General features: G+C 39.8%; 1 protein-coding gene across 3 annotated transcripts in view; it reads right to left on the reverse strand.

Annotated features, from left to right (window-relative positions):
• efr3a (EFR3 homolog A (S. cerevisiae)) overlaps positions 1-15,733 on the reverse strand; it is a 106,476-nt gene that overhangs the window by 36,051 nt on the left and 54,692 nt on the right. For all 3 annotated transcript variants that reach the window (XM_018674929.2, XM_051069776.1, XM_018674928.2), the window contains one exon: positions 5,754-5,894. In XM_018674929.2, the coding sequence (XP_018530445.1) occupies positions 5,754-5,894 (141 nt within the window). The remainder of the gene's footprint in view (positions 1-5,753; positions 5,895-15,733) is intronic.

The following is a 15,733-nucleotide window of genomic DNA, read 5'->3' on the forward strand; positions in this document are numbered from 1 at the left end:
AGGATTGTGGGATTGTCTCAGACTGTGGAAACAGACCTGAATAACAGTGCAGCAGCACACATCATCTAATCTTACAGTTTCATAATCAATCCAATGAATTATTTTGACTAAAACACATTAAAAAATACAGACTAGTGTCTAACGCACATTCCCCAAGACAAAAGCACTGTATTCAAAATCCTTATCTAATCTAACATGAGTCCAGAAAGCCGACATATTCACCTAATGTGAGAGATAGACAATCTTTTTTGTTTAACTAGAAACGTCACTATATATCAGTACCAGACTCCATTGACAAAAACAGGAATTTTACTGAGCAGAACACAGGAGCTGCTGGAATACCACTGCCTCCATCTGTTAGTGTGTTTGTGTTACTGTGTGACTTTCAGTGGTGGAAGAAGTAATCAGATACTTTTGTTTAAGTAAAAGTACCACACAGTAACAAACAAACTAACAGACCGAGGCTGCAGCTCCTGTGTTCTGCTCGGTAAAATTCTTATTTTTGTCAATGGAGTCTGGTAGTGTTTCTGGTTAAAAAGGCTCTTATGCTTTTATAAAAACCATATCCATGATGTTGTCAGATACTTATAATAAAAATCAGAGGCTGTCAGCAGCGAAAACAAGAACTTTAGTGGATGTCTATTGATGTGGACAAACGCCCATTAGATTGGAAAATAAGGACCAAGTTAAAAAAATCCTGGAGTCATCCTTAAAGGATGGTATAATCTACAAATGAGTACCTGGAAAAATCCCATATCTTACCCATACACATGGCCATATTTTTGTCTTTTTAAACTAACAGGTTATGGTGTACTTGGCTGCTGGCGTTACCTGTTGAACCAAGGTTGCTGAAAACTCAAAGAAAGCACTAATGAAGAATGATAAACAAGCTTTGAACAAATTAACTGGAAAAATCTCTGAGGCAAAAAGGAAACCAATGAAATAAATTGGACTTGAAATGAGAGCAGAGGGGGGAAAAATAAAGATTAAATGCAGCTTCGTTCTTGAGGAGGCCCTACAGATGTCAAGCAGTCACAGTAATATTATGTAATTAATTGTTAATGGCGGCATTAAGAGGCTCGGTGGCTAATTGAATTTGCAAGCAGCAGTGGGTTACTGTTGTTACAACTCAACTTATTTAGAACCTGTCATTCCGACTCAAGGCTAAAAACAGCAGCAGTTAAAACCCTGTCAGGAAGACTTTATATCCACAGAACTGCCCAATGGTAGAAACAAAATGTTATGTCAAATTTAAAAAAGATGTTGTCAGTGTTTTCTCTCCATCAATCAAAGTGTCCTTGGTTTCTGGGAAAGCTCTCTGGAGAATTAATTAGCAGCAGAAATCACAGACAACAGGACAGCAAGGCTATATTATCATCAATTAAAACAGAAATAATCATAGTTAGGGGGATAAACGACTGCTGCCTCAGTCTAACAACCGGGCTGAGCAAATTAAACAAGAATGGACGAGTACATGAGTGAAAGTTACACTGATAGACATTGGTTTAGTTTCTGTATAAGACTGGTATAGGGGCAGGACTTAGACTTGTAGCAAGAAATCACCAGTTTTACTATCTGCCTCTTCACAAACCTGATATCTTTATCTGTCCGCTGACAATCTGCCAATCCTAAAATCTTCCTGCCAAGATCATGGCGACCTCTGACTCACAGAGAACAACCTTTTCATCCATTATGGGAAACTTCCGGGAAATACCAAAGACAGATGTGATATAGTCAAGTCAAGTCAAGTCAAATTTTATTTATATAGCGCCAATTCACAACAGAAGTTATCTCGAGACGCTGTATAGTCATACATTTAGTTGTTGTTTTTTAGACTTGATGGTTTTAGGTGTTCACAGCTTAAATGCCGAACTCGAACTTAAAAGGTTATAGACATATACAACTCTGGAGAGAACCTAAGGCTTGTAACAGTAAACTGGGTGCCATAAATTTGTGGTGTTCAGATTAATTCATTCGTCCATCCATGTATTATCAACACCGCCTATCCTTAAAGGTTGCAGGGACCATCTCCAAGAGGTTAAATACCTGGGACTCCTCACTGATTCTAGCTGAGAATTAAGTGTAGTTTGTTTGTCCGTCACCATTAATTTACATTTACCTGACACCAACACTTTGACTGTTATTTAAGTTCTTATGAACGTAAACACATAAACACAAGGCCTTTCACTTCTCTCTGTCTGCTTTAATTTCTGTCTCCTCTCTCTGGACGTTGTGTTACTCTGTTGTGATGGACGTTGAGTAAATCGTCAGCCCATTACAGCCATTCAGACCTTCAGGCGCCTCAATATTGATTGTTTGTAAGTGATGTAGGAGCTGAGGCTTGTTCTACTGTTTCACTCGATGTAAATCCTGTTTACCGAGTGTCGAGAGCCGAGAGCCTGAAATGTACAGTGTGATGTACGTACAGCTTCTTTAGTTGGATGGAAAGGTACAAATCGGATTTAGACAAGACCTCAGAGGAAAAACAGACATTGGTTTATCTGGACCTGAGATTATTTAAATGCATTATTGTAAGTGCCATTTACCATTTATATGTACCTAGATTTTGATATTTCTTGTGCACAGGTGGTAATTTTAGACACGAGGACATCAAGAGTTATTCTTTTGCATTGTTAAACAACTCCACACAGGTCTCCTCCTCTCCAAATCAAACAGACTTAGTAATTAAATTTCAGTAAAAACACTGAATAAAACAGTTTCACTTTAAAAATCAATGTTTCCTTCTGATGCTATTTGGCAGACACAGGACGTCAAGAGCGGCTGTTTGCTCAGCTTGTTTCTTTGATTACTGAATATCCAGATGTTTGATGACAAAAATCATTCATCCAGTTTAAGATTATAGTTATAACGTTATTGAGTTAAGGCCAAAAATGTGTTTTGTAAGGTCACAGTAACTTTGACCTTTGACCACCAAAGTCTAATCAAGTCATCTTGAAGTCCAAGTCAATGTTTGTGCCAAATTTGATGCAATTCCCATGAGGTGTTACTGAGATATCAGGTTCACAAGAACAGGACGGAGAATGCCATTAGCTCTGCAGGTGTTTGGTCATAAAACAAGACAAACTAACATTTCAACCTGATGATGCTGCTGAAGGAGAAGTTAAGAGATCATCAAAATCATTACAATTAATCCTGAGGGGGATGTGAATGTGTGAAGCCAAATTTCATGACGATACTTCAGTAAAGAGATGGATCAATCCACAGTTAAAGGTCAGCTGGAGTTAAAGGTGACAGATCTACTGTTCACAAAGACACATTTTTGTACTGAGATACTTCTTTTACTCGAGGTTGTTGCACTAGTTCTGTCTGACTGGAAAGATGACCTGACAACAGGACGGTCAGCTGTGTTTCTTTAACGGTGACAAATCAAGTTATTGTTGCGTTGTCACCATCAGGGCTTCAGTTCATACTGCTAACACTGACCTATCAATCCCACAGCTATAAAGGACCCTTGCTATGTGTATGTGTTCGTGTCTATATGAGTGCACATAGTATTACAGGTGGGAAGACAATGAGTCCAATATCGTTCCAGCGTTACCAGGAAAAGGCCCCTGGGAGCCCATGATGTTCAAACTGGTAATGATTCTCAACTCAAATGGCCCTGAGTGGCAGCACCATCCTCCGTCTCCTCACACTCAGCATTACTGCTGCCATTATTGCTATTACAGCTGCTTAGGAGTGGGATGATAATTAATAGAACTACTACTACAGGATGTAGGTGCATTAAATTCTGGTAGGCTCCAAGTCCAAGGGGTTGAGGGAACCTCTAGAAGCTAACAGCTCATGTGCAGAAAAACCTTCCCTGTAAAACCATCTCATAGATGTTAAGATGCTTCAGTATATGTTACGTATATATTTAGCAAAAAATCTTGATGGAAGTTTAGTAGAACGTTCACCATGTTAGCCTGTTAGCATTGTTAGTTACTGGTAACCCCTGATAACATGTAAGTATGTCAATTTTTCTTAAAAGTTATTTGCAAAAAAGGAAAACAAAATACCATTTTAAGTAGATCATACTAAGACATTAACGTGGATAAAGTTCGTATGCTAGCATGCTAACAGATAGCATGTGGAGGTAAATCCTAACATTAGGATTTCTAATCTGAAGACCCTGACTGAAGTCTGGACCAAACTGTCGTACCAGCTTCCTAACTAACCAGCTGACATCACCGTCCCTGGAGCCACACTCCTAGCAGGGCTAAAAATACAGAATACAAAAACACACTAATTTAAATGTCTAAATGAGCTTTTCCTCCTGAAGCTGCCGAGGATAAAAGGACCGAAGTGAAGCCTGCACTCAGAGCAGCTCAGCAGAGCAGAAACAAACTGTGACGGGGGGGAAGAAAATCTCAGCGGGCCTCGGCCGTTCGCTCGGTAATTGTCCAATTTATGTGAACCGTGCTGAGTGGCGAGGAGGCAGCGAGGCCGACGGGGGCGCAGACGAGGATATTTAAAATCCCGGGAGGGGAGGACACAGTCACCGGGTGGCGTCAGTGTGCCGCGCTCACACGGCAGCCGCCTGCGTGATAAGAAAGCTCATTTAATTTCCTCTGTGTGCTGGGAAGAGGTGTGTGTGTGTGTGTGTGTGTGAGAGACGGAGTGAGTCAGACAGAGTGTGTGTTAGTAAGTGTGTCTGAGAAAATTAATGTAAGTGGAAGAAGAGGAGGGTGAGTGTGTGTGTCTGCGTGCATGCATTGTGTGTCTGTCAGGAAGTGTGTTTATATATATATAAATATGTATGTGTATATGTGTGTGTGTGTGTGTGTGTGTGTGTGTGTGTGTGCGCGACCAGGCGACAGGTTTATTTGCTGTCCTGACACCTCTCCTGCCGTCTGTGCCATGACTCCAACATGTAATAAAGCAGGTTATGAATCTGAACCCTGCAGAGTTTCTGTACAGTGAGAAGGAGACGGTGGATCTTTGTTGCCTTGATTTAAAACAGATGCAGCAATGGTTACGTTTTGATACAACTCTGCCTTCTCTGATTATCTAAAAATAAATAAACGACAACACAGAAACTACTGTATATATTATATATATAACATGTCCAGGGATCTATTGGCAGAAATGGAATATATCTAAAAACATGTTTTTATTAGTGTAGAATCACCTAAAACTAATCATTGTGTCTTTGTTCACTTAGAATGAGTAGTTTACACAGGGAGCGGGTCCTTTTCTACATGTTTCTACAGTAGCCTAGAGAGGACAAACTGAACCAAATAGTGGCTCTGTATAGAGGCCTTTCATGTTTTTATGTTGACGCCGCAGCCTGTCGCAGCTTGTTACAGCTCTTACCTACAGTTTTAGAGATTAACAACTTAATACACAGTGTCTAAATATACAGTTTAAAAAAACGCTGATATTTTGTCCTGATGTTCAGAGGTTTGGTCTTGACGTCTGTCCATCTATGACTTTTTGAGCTGAATGTAACAAGTGAAACAGGAGGAGAGGAGATAAACACAACAAAACACGACAGACTTATGCAGAATTTTATCTCAGCAGACTCGGAGGGGAGGGGACGGGGAGAATTCAGCGGCTGCAATCTACATTCTCACCACTAGATGTCACTAAATCCAACACACTGCTGCTTTAAATTAGCCCTCCATCAACATGTGTTAATACAGGCTGCATCAGAAGCTCGTGGACATGCACCACAGCTGGAAAAACTCATGTAAACTCCCCCTGCAGTTCAGAATGTGTTACTGCAGTCGTCTTAATGCTCAGGTACTCACACTAAGACAGGTCGGACAGCATTGTTCATGTTGCCATAGGCCGCCCTGCCCAGCAGCTCTCTGAAGCAGCTCTCAGCCAGCGCCGCCGGGTTTTCCTCGCCGTCCTGACCGGTTCCTGAGGGTGTGCTGGGGTGACCCGCCCTGCCAGAAAGAAAGAGAGAGAGAGACCAGTCAACAATAAAAGCAATATCACTTCCTGAGCAGCAGGAGAGGGAGAACAGACACAGACAATATCTCTAAATGAAGTTAAAATGACTGAAAATGACCACAATCAGCATCAAGTGGTTAAATTCAAAGCTCAATGAGACTAATAATCAATTCTTCATATCACACAGAGAAACTGTAGAGGGAGGAGGAGAGGTGAGAGAGTGGAGAGAGAAATAACATTTAGAGGGAGGAGGAAAAAAGAAAAGAAAAACCTTTAGGATATGAGAAAGATGGATGGATGTAGAGAGAGAGAGAGAGAGAGAGACTAAAGATAGAGGAGAGACTGAAAAGAAATCAATCAGAGCAGCAGAGAAACGAGAGAAATCAAATGAAAGAGTATCGAACAGCTTCATTCAAATAGGGGTGTGTGTGTGTGTGTGTGTTCACATCAGGAGACAGAAACAGGCAGGAAATAAAGGTTACGAAGTATTAAATGGTCGTTTATAATGAAATGAAATAGAGAAGATTTTCTAATCGTCACATTAAAGAAGCTGGAACCTACAAATACTGTTGAAAATATAAGAAAATAATCAATGTGCACTGATTAGGGTTGCAAAATTCCTGGAAAGTTGGAAAGTTTCCATGGGAATTAATGGGATATTAATGGGAATAAATTGGATGCAACACTACTGCATCTGAGCCCAGAGACTACATCCAGTCAAATACATCTAGACCATATTACTGGGCTCAATATATTTGATATTGAAGTTTAACCAGCAATAAATACATCTACATGTATTTATATAGTGGCTAGCTAGCTGCTAAATCAGATACGCTAAATTTAAGCTAGCTAGCCGGTAAATCGGATATGCAAAATGTAAGCTAGCCAACACAGTTTCATTGACAACTGAAGAGGTTAGCTTTTATGGTGCTAGCTAGCTCAACATGCTTTTTTTTGTTGTTCAATGAAAGAATTGATTAAAGTTCTATTCACAAATAAATCAAAGTAAAAAATAAATAAATGATTTATTATTATTTCACGATACAACATTTATTGCACTATTTTTTTTAAAAAAGCAAATAAAGACTTGGGGGAAAAAAGGCATTAATTTTTAGGTTTTTAAGTGCAAAACCAGTCAGTTGGATAATAAACAAATGCTTGCTTTAGAGTCTTGGTGTTCATCTGTGAAGATTATCTGATTAACTAAATTTGTAAGGATCTGAAGCTTTTGTTAGTCACAGTTTATTTTCTGGAATAAAAAAAAAAATCCCATTGGTTTTTGGAGGGTGACTTCAGGTTTGACTGCAGAAATACATCATCCCTGCAGGACTGTATTATGGTGTCTCAGTGAAGTTTCTCTTTGTCCTTTTGGATCTAAAAATGTCATTACTTCAGAGAGATTTGTGTGAAATTTTGTCCTGAGTTATAGCCAGAAACTAATTGGTTCATCCAAGTTTCACCTAAAACAACTTGGTAAGGTTAGGACAGAGAGAACAGTCATCACCACGAGACCATAAAAGGTCCCTTGTAAACAAAATGTGAACATGAGCTTTTGTTTAAGCGTTTGAACAAACAACCAACGTTGTTAATATTTCTACAAATTAGCTTTCGATTTTTGCTCCACTGCCACTCTGTGTTGATCCCCCAGCTCCCACACACGAAATGAAACTTCCAAGTTTTGTCATTTCCTGCAGAGCCCTGGCAGGAATCCAGGCCGGCCTCACGTTATGTGTTATATTGATAAAATAATGCAATTGTAAATCAGCAATAAGCCTGGTCGTAGATGGACTGTGGGCAGCCGGGGTCTCAGGAGGGAAACAATGCAATTACTGCCAGCCCACACAGGCGGTTCAGGGGAAATTAAATGCCTATTGCTTGTTAGAGGCAGGAAAATGAGACAAAAATGAAAGTTTAAGACATTTAGTCTGTTTAATGAATTGGCCAGAGCAAACTTAGTAAAAGCTGGAGATGTTGTTTTTATTTCCCAATGATTGGCAGTTGGAGAAAAACACAAATTAAATTGTTAAACTCTTCCTGTTTCAACAAGGCAGACGTATAATTTAGATTCCTGTCAGGATCCTGCATGTTTCATATACCACCTGTGACGATGAACCACAGGAAATGTGTAGGAAATGATGCAGCTATAAAAATACTGCCTTGGCTTCGAATGTTTAGAAGCAGTGTGTTAAAAACCCTCAGGAAATTATACATTTTGTAGAGATTAAAAGGGACAGGGAGGCTGTTTCAGAGTTTGGGAATCGACAATTGCCTTTACTTTTAAAGGATAACTGATATTTTTGAACCTGGACTTTATTTTCTCACGTTTAAGTGTGTAGATGATTGATAGGGACAAAAATCCTTGGAATCAGTGTGATATTGATCAAAAATGGTGCACCCAGTGACCATAAATGTCTGTAATCCAACTGACCTACATACCTTTACCAGACTCCATTGACAAAATCACTAATTTTACCTCACTGAACATGGGAGTTGCTGGAATCCCACTGCCTTGGTCTGGTAGTTTGTTTGTATTACTGTGTGACTTTCAGTGGTGGAAGAAGTATTCAGATCCTTTATTTAAGTAAAAGTACCACACAATAACACAAACAAACAAACTGATCAATTCCAGCAGCTCCTGTGTTCTGCTCAGTAAAATCCCTGTTTTTGTCAAAGGAGTCGGTAGTGATATATAGTGATATTTATGGTTCATAAAAAGCTCTGTCTCTGTAGGAATCCTATCATAATGTTGTCAGACACTTATAATAACAATCTAAGTTAGTAGCAAAAGCAAGAACTTTAGTGGACGTCCATTGACTTGGACAAATGCCCATTGGATTACATTACAGCAGCTGTTCCTGGTGGCTGTGGAAAAAGGAATTTCCAGAGCACACAAGTTGTTTTGGCAGTTTTAGTTGTTAGTATCAGGATCATTAGGGTAACAAATGAAGATTAGAGGGTGGTGAAGATGTTCTTAAATCAATTCACCAGCTCAAAATGACTGATGATTTATAATCTTATTATGTGTCAGAGGAAAACAATCCCATCATAAGTTTAGTCAGCAGTTAAAATGCTGACTGTGTGTTATCGGCTGAGAGAGATAATGAAAAGTAGTTATGTGTTACTGAACCACAAGCTGAGGTACAAGATGTCAGTGATGAAGTGAATTAAAGAAAAATACAAACTTCAGTCAAAGTAATTTTCAAGGTGACTGCTTTGAAACTTAACACTATGTGTTTGTGCTGCTGTACAACACAACAAGCAGGCGTTTAAACAAGGCTTTTCTTCATTCTCTGAGCCTCCACCTCTGGTTTCTGCACACCGCCCACGTCCGCCCTCCCTGAGAAGCAATTAACAGAATCAAACGCCCTTGACCGTGGACTCCTGACAGGTCCGCGGAGGCTCGATTAGAAAAGCCCACAACACGCCGCCGCTGCAGGGCAAACTGACCACGACCGTGTTTGGAAACAACATTATCCAACGCAGATTGTGTTTGTGTTTGTGTTTTTGGGGAGAGAAAAAAAAGAAAGAAAAAAACACCAAGCCCAATAAACCACGGCTCTTCCTCCAGAGCAGTCATTCCCTCTGAGGCCGACGTCTAGCTGTGTTTTTGTGGCAAGCGCTGAGTCACACCATTAAACTGACAAACCCCCAACTCTGCTGATGGACATTTTGTTTGACAGGATGCTGCTGGACTGCAGTGATGCTGAGCTGCTCGAAGGAGGGAGGTCAGCCTCTGAATGGACAGAAAACTACGGCAGCATAATCAGAATTAATGTCCATCTGTCATCTACAGGATGTTTCTATTCTGTTCTAATCGAACTGCAGGACTATAAATCCTTCCCTCCAACTGTGCAGCTTTACAGAGTTTTCAGCCTCTTTTACCTCCCAGTTAAAGTCATTTTTCTGGTTCAGTGTTTTCAGCAGCTGTGAAAAAACCACTGTGCACTACCTGCCCTACACCAAATGGCTCTATAATATCAATTATTGAGAAAAAACTGTGCGCTTTCCCACAATTACAGCCCCTATAAACAGCTAGCATGGTCCAAAACCATTACAAAATATATGAACGTTTGCTATTTGAGTAATAAATTAAAAATAATTCAAATTTCAATGCTCTCAATTTGTTAATAGCCAGATATGTTTAAAATATTAAATACAGCAAATAATGCTGCACAACCTCCAGGCCTCATTAGAGGCCAAACAGATGAACATGCTGGCTGGAATTAGCTTATAAACATTATATCAACTAAAAGCACTGCAGCTTTAAATTAATTGTTTGCTAACATGTTAGCCTAGCTTTATTAGGCAATAATATGTCAGGGCTGTGTGTCTGTTAGATGGTTTTTATGTTTTTCTACCACCAAGTGGCCAAACATGATGTTGTTGTTATTACCCTCAGTTTGCTTTACTCCCTCAAAATAACCTTTTACCCTAAAATGACTGACTCAAGCACCTAAATTTGATATATTTGGAGCAATACAACCAAAAGTAATTTGGGTCAGAACCTGAAAAATCGCAGGTTTTCAAGAGCAAATTGTGACGACATTTGTGGGCATCATATTCTAGTGAGAAATTGTAGGAGAAATAGGGTGTGCAGTGCTCTGCCAACAAATATCTGTGATCTGTGATAAGGCAGGTAACTGACGCCCTTATTTAAATGATGCATCACTGAAACGTGGCCTGGTTCGATCCTGAACTGAACCGGTTCAAGAATCAGAGCTGATTTGGTGGAAAAGGAGGACTCTGTGATAACACAATTTCATAGAGTTCTGTGGTTACATAGTTTTATAATCCTGTATAGACAAGTGATTCAGTGAATCTAGTCAGTTCACACAAATTTAAAAAAACAAACAAACAAAAAAAAAAAACCCCGGAAAGTCAGGGAGGTCACCAATCCTCTGGGAACCATGAATTTTTGTACAAGATGACTTTCTTCAGAGATTCTTTCTACAGTTGAATCTTATCACAGATATTACACAATTATTTAGGCATGAATCCATGATGGTAGAAGCAGAGACATGCTCAAGAAAACTGGGTCCAACCAGAAAAGGTCAGTTGTTCGTCATGTGTTTTCAGTCCGATTCTGCTTGGCATGATTGCACGGAGCTGTGTGTGATTGCAGATGTTTGAAGCAGGCGACATGACAATGTGATGTGTGCTGCATGATTACAGATGACAATCATGATGATTACCATGCAGTTTGGACTCTTTACTCTGATGATTGGGAGGTGATGCATTTCTTCAACAGGCTTCCCTCTCGTTTTCCTCCAGGATATTTTCAATATCAAGCTGGAATGACACTTGAGATCACGCCGGTGGCTCATCATTTGCATCTGGAGGCGTTTGGGAGATTGTTAAAGCCTGATGCTGATCCATATGACTCCTCCTGAGACTGTCCTCACTGAGACCACCTCCATGAGATTTATGACTGTCATGTGAAATAACTGATGCTACAAAAAGTCTTAGGGAGGAGGGGGCGTTTCAACTGGAACACCCCCTGAAGTCAGATTTCCAACACAGAAAGTCAAAGATACCCCACCAACCCCAACATAAGAATTCAAGATGGCTGCTACTCACATCAACAGTAGTGAACACTCTGCTAATGTTACTGTTTATAGCAGTTCTGTCTTATTAGTGGTTTTATCTGTGGACATGTTTCTACACTTGCTATGTTGTTAACAACTGGTGTTGCTAGCAGTGGGTAGTCCGAGACACGTTTGAATCAGTTCACGTTCATGGCAGCCCAAGAACAGCAAAGGCTTTCCTGCGACCGTCCATGTTTTTCCAACTTTTCAACAGGAACACAGTCAACTCGGAAGTGACTCCACTCCCAGTTCCGCCTTCCAATGTACATGAAACGGACCAGGAGTTCTAGTCTAACGGTTCCATCAACACAACCAACAGCTTTGACAAGTTAAAGCCAGTATTAGCATCCGGTTGTCAGTCTACGTTCTTTTCCTTCAACCATGACCACGACCTTTCCATTACCATGTAGGTGCTGTTTAGTTTGAGGCACTGTTGTCTAAAACAAGGCTGAACAATTAATATTTCTATATGAAAAATTAATTACAACACTATTGTTCTGAAAGGGTTATTACTCCAAATTACAAAGAGATAATTCTCTAGTTAACCCTCCTGGTGTGCAGCCACGTTGACAGAGACTTTAACTTTCATAAATTGTTCTAAAAATAAACAACTACACCTATAAATGTAATGATGAAAATAGAGTGTCAGTGATAGTACAATTTCATACAGTTCGGTGGGTATGTGGTTTTGTACAACTGAGTGATTTGATGAATCCAGTGCACAGTTAAAATAAAAAACATATATTCTCACCATTCAAGCTGTGGTTGAGTTTTTATGAGTTGAAGCCAGATTTTAATATTCAACAATGTGTCCTTCCTGTTTAACCTCACACATCCTGCCTCTCCTCCCTTCAAAGAACAGACTTCCAGCCTCAGATCTGACTGAAGGTTCTGCTCATTAAGTTGCGGGAAGACCATTAGAAATGGCTGAAATGATGCTATTAACGCAGAGCTGCTCCCTGAGGTGATGAAGGAATGTATGCAGCATAATTATATATGGATTATGCGGAAGTTGTATTTCCATTTAAATCAGAGAAGATGTGATGTGGCGATTGGACAGCTGGGGGGGCAAGACAGGAGGCAAAGAACTGAACTGTGGGGTTAAAACCTGAACATGGTTGTATTTTAAAGTTTGTTTCAGTTGCCAGTTCTTTCAAGGCACATATAAAGAGGTCAGAAATCAGTGATTATAACTAGAAGAGAATTGATCCTTGGATGCAAGGCAGTCTGCTGATTTCAAGTGCATTTTGGGTGATTTGTTAACTTGCAAGATCAGAAAAACTTTATCCAGCTATGTTGTATTTCCCAGATGTTCAGCTACTCATTAATCACAGCTAAGTATATCACATGATCTTGACCACAAAGTCCACCATAGTTCTTCAAATGTCAATCATAACTCCAACAACATGGACGTTAATGTGCTGCTCTAACATCCAGAATCAGCATTTATCAGTTTGGTTGAACCTATGATTGTGTTTTTGCAGTCCTGTAAATATTGACTTGCGTGTCTTAGAAGAAGGTCAGGATGGACGGTTTTTCAGAGTCAGTCTCCAGAATCTTCTGTCCACTAGGATTTGCTCTGGCAACTCTTGGACCCTCAAAAGTAGTGGTATAGCTAGGGCACGTTCTTGTATTGTTTCAGACCTTGCTGGGCTCACATATGGAAGTCAAACTGATCTGAACTTATTCGGTTCAAACTAAGTACAAAGCAAAGCTCGCTGGCATAATTTGAAAGGAAAAAACCTGTGTTTCATGTGTTAATAACATCCACGGTTGGTTGAAGGTTGTTCTCAAGGTGACGTCTTGTCATCAAAGAGAGGCCTGCTATTCAAAATGTGGTTAAAAAAGAGTAAAAATTAGTTTTTGTGAAGCAGTATTTATATTTCTATTAGATTCTTTCAGCACATTTGTCCTCACCTGAGGTCCCTATAGCTTTTAAGCAATCCTTCTGATCAGCAGCTCCTGTAAGTGCTGAGAGAAGCAGCAAATGCTCAAGCAGAGTGGAGAGTAAGAAAACTGACAGCAAATATAGATGTAAACAGTGCAGGTTTCCAAATATCAAAAACAAAAATCATCTTTGCATGATGCAATTTTTTGTTTTGTTTAAAATAAAAATAAAAATCTACTTTTATCATGTTGGATAAAACATTTTTAGGAAGCGCTGTTTATTTCACAAGCCACTCAATCTATCAATCATTTGACATTTAAATTTCATTTTAATTTTGTAAATTCAGTGATTAATAATTTAGTCAATAAAATTAAAAATGTGGGGGTTGTTTGTCTTCTGTCCAAAACCTGAAAGAACTAAGAACATTACAATGTATTTTGACATGTGTTTGTCAAATCCATTAATGATAAAATTACCAATGAGTGTGATTCACATCAAGAAAATGTACAAAGTGCACGCCAGATTCATTTTTAAGAATGGATAGTGTGATAACGGCTGCTCTGCACTCACGTCGCGATCATGGTTGATGTCAAAATCAAAGATCACAACTATCAACAGTTAGTGACTTTGCCAAGTACTACTGATAATTTTGAGAGGCAATGACCATTTACTGGATCTGCTTTAGTTATTTTGATTTGGCAGCTTGGATTTTTTAAATTTAACTGAGGCAGTTTTCAGTCTCGTATACACCAGACACAGAGGGACTGACGACTGTATTCTGTTCAGGATGGACATCGAGACACCGGTCAAGGTCAGATCTCATCCTAACCCCTTAATTCCTCCACATGTGATGAAGAGGAGTCATCGATACCTGTGAGGCTTTAGGTGGAGAAAAGCAAACAGAAGAAGGGAAAAAACATACAAAGAGGGATTTTTTAAAAAAATGAAAAGAAAGAAACAGGGTCCAAAAATAGCTTTTTGTTCACATGGAAACCATCCGAGCAAGACGGAGAGGAAAAAGGAAGCCACAGTGAGAGCGAGGAAGAGAGGTGGTTTAAAAAAATTCAATTAAGGGAGAAGATGGTAAAGAAAATGGAGGAGAAGGGGAAGAGGAAGAGAGGCAGATGAGGATGAGTGAAGAGGAGAGGGAAGAAAGGAGGAGATGAGTGGGAGAGATTAAATGACAAAAAAATAAAAGAGCAGAAAGGAGGGGTGAGCCTGTTGTTGTTTCTTTTGGTCACCTGGGCAGGTAAAGTGCAGAAAGACCAGTGTTAAGCTTCCTGTCCCGCCTCATTGATCTTTGTCATAAATCTTCTCGGCCTCAAAAACTAACAACGAGGAGAAGGATGACGCGGCGCAGAAAACTCCTCAGTGAGACACATCACCAGGATTTCCTCCTTCACCTGGACTACAGGCCTGGATTTGTGGATTGAGAGAATATAATGAGGTGCAAGGTGTGTGGAGGCATGAGGGGAGCGAGCGCTGTAATTCCCAGGCTTGAGTTCAGGCGAAGGTTTAAATTCCTTCAGCCAGCGCTCAGATTCAGAGCGACTTACAACAGATCCAACGGCAGGATTTAGTTCAGATTCTGACTCTTCTCTCACTGCAGACAGGGAATTTTAAAGAGGTAAAAGGTGAAAAAAAGAAAGCAGAAAACACATGCTAAACTACAACAGTCTGTCAAAACCTACAGACCGAACATATCTGATATAAACTGGGAAAATATGTTAATAAAGGTCCCTTAACTCTGTTAATGTCACTTATCTCTTAATTTTAATTCTTCAACACAAACTGAAGTTTGAATTCTCCTCACTTTCTGTGTGAGTACATAAAAATAATAATGATACTACAGAGAAAAGAGGATAAAGCGGTTTTGGACAAATTTGCAGAGACATCATCTTAGTCTCGAGTACTTGAGTAGAACTCTCACTGCATGCTGCTGACCAAAAAACTCTAACATTTAGATAAGTTCCCCTCTTTTCAACAAACCAACGTAACCTAAGTTTTTAGGGTAACCATCCCGCTGTTGAGTTTTTATTGCACTCAAGTGTGGAAGCTAGCAAGCTGGGCTAATTAGCTTCAACTCGAAAAGTAGAAGCTGCTTTGCCTAACTTGCTAACATTAGCACTGCCTCCCACTGTGTCATCGCAACACCTGCTGAGTCATTACCAGCTTCTGCACAGTTAGTGCTGTGTTACATTTCTGGAAGGATGGGTTCTTGTCTGGAGGTACATTAGCAAGTTAGCATGTTAGCACTCCCGGTTCCCTCCCCTCAAATGCATCATCCCTGCACCACCCAATACACTGCCAACACTATCAGCCGATGCTAAAAAATTCCAGTACCATAAAAGAACATAAA

This window comes from Lates calcarifer, linkage group LG4 (assembly GCF_001640805.2).
Source record: "Lates calcarifer isolate ASB-BC8 linkage group LG4, TLL_Latcal_v3, whole genome shotgun sequence".
NCBI classification, from domain to species: Eukaryota; Metazoa; Chordata; class Actinopteri; family Centropomidae; genus Lates; species Lates calcarifer.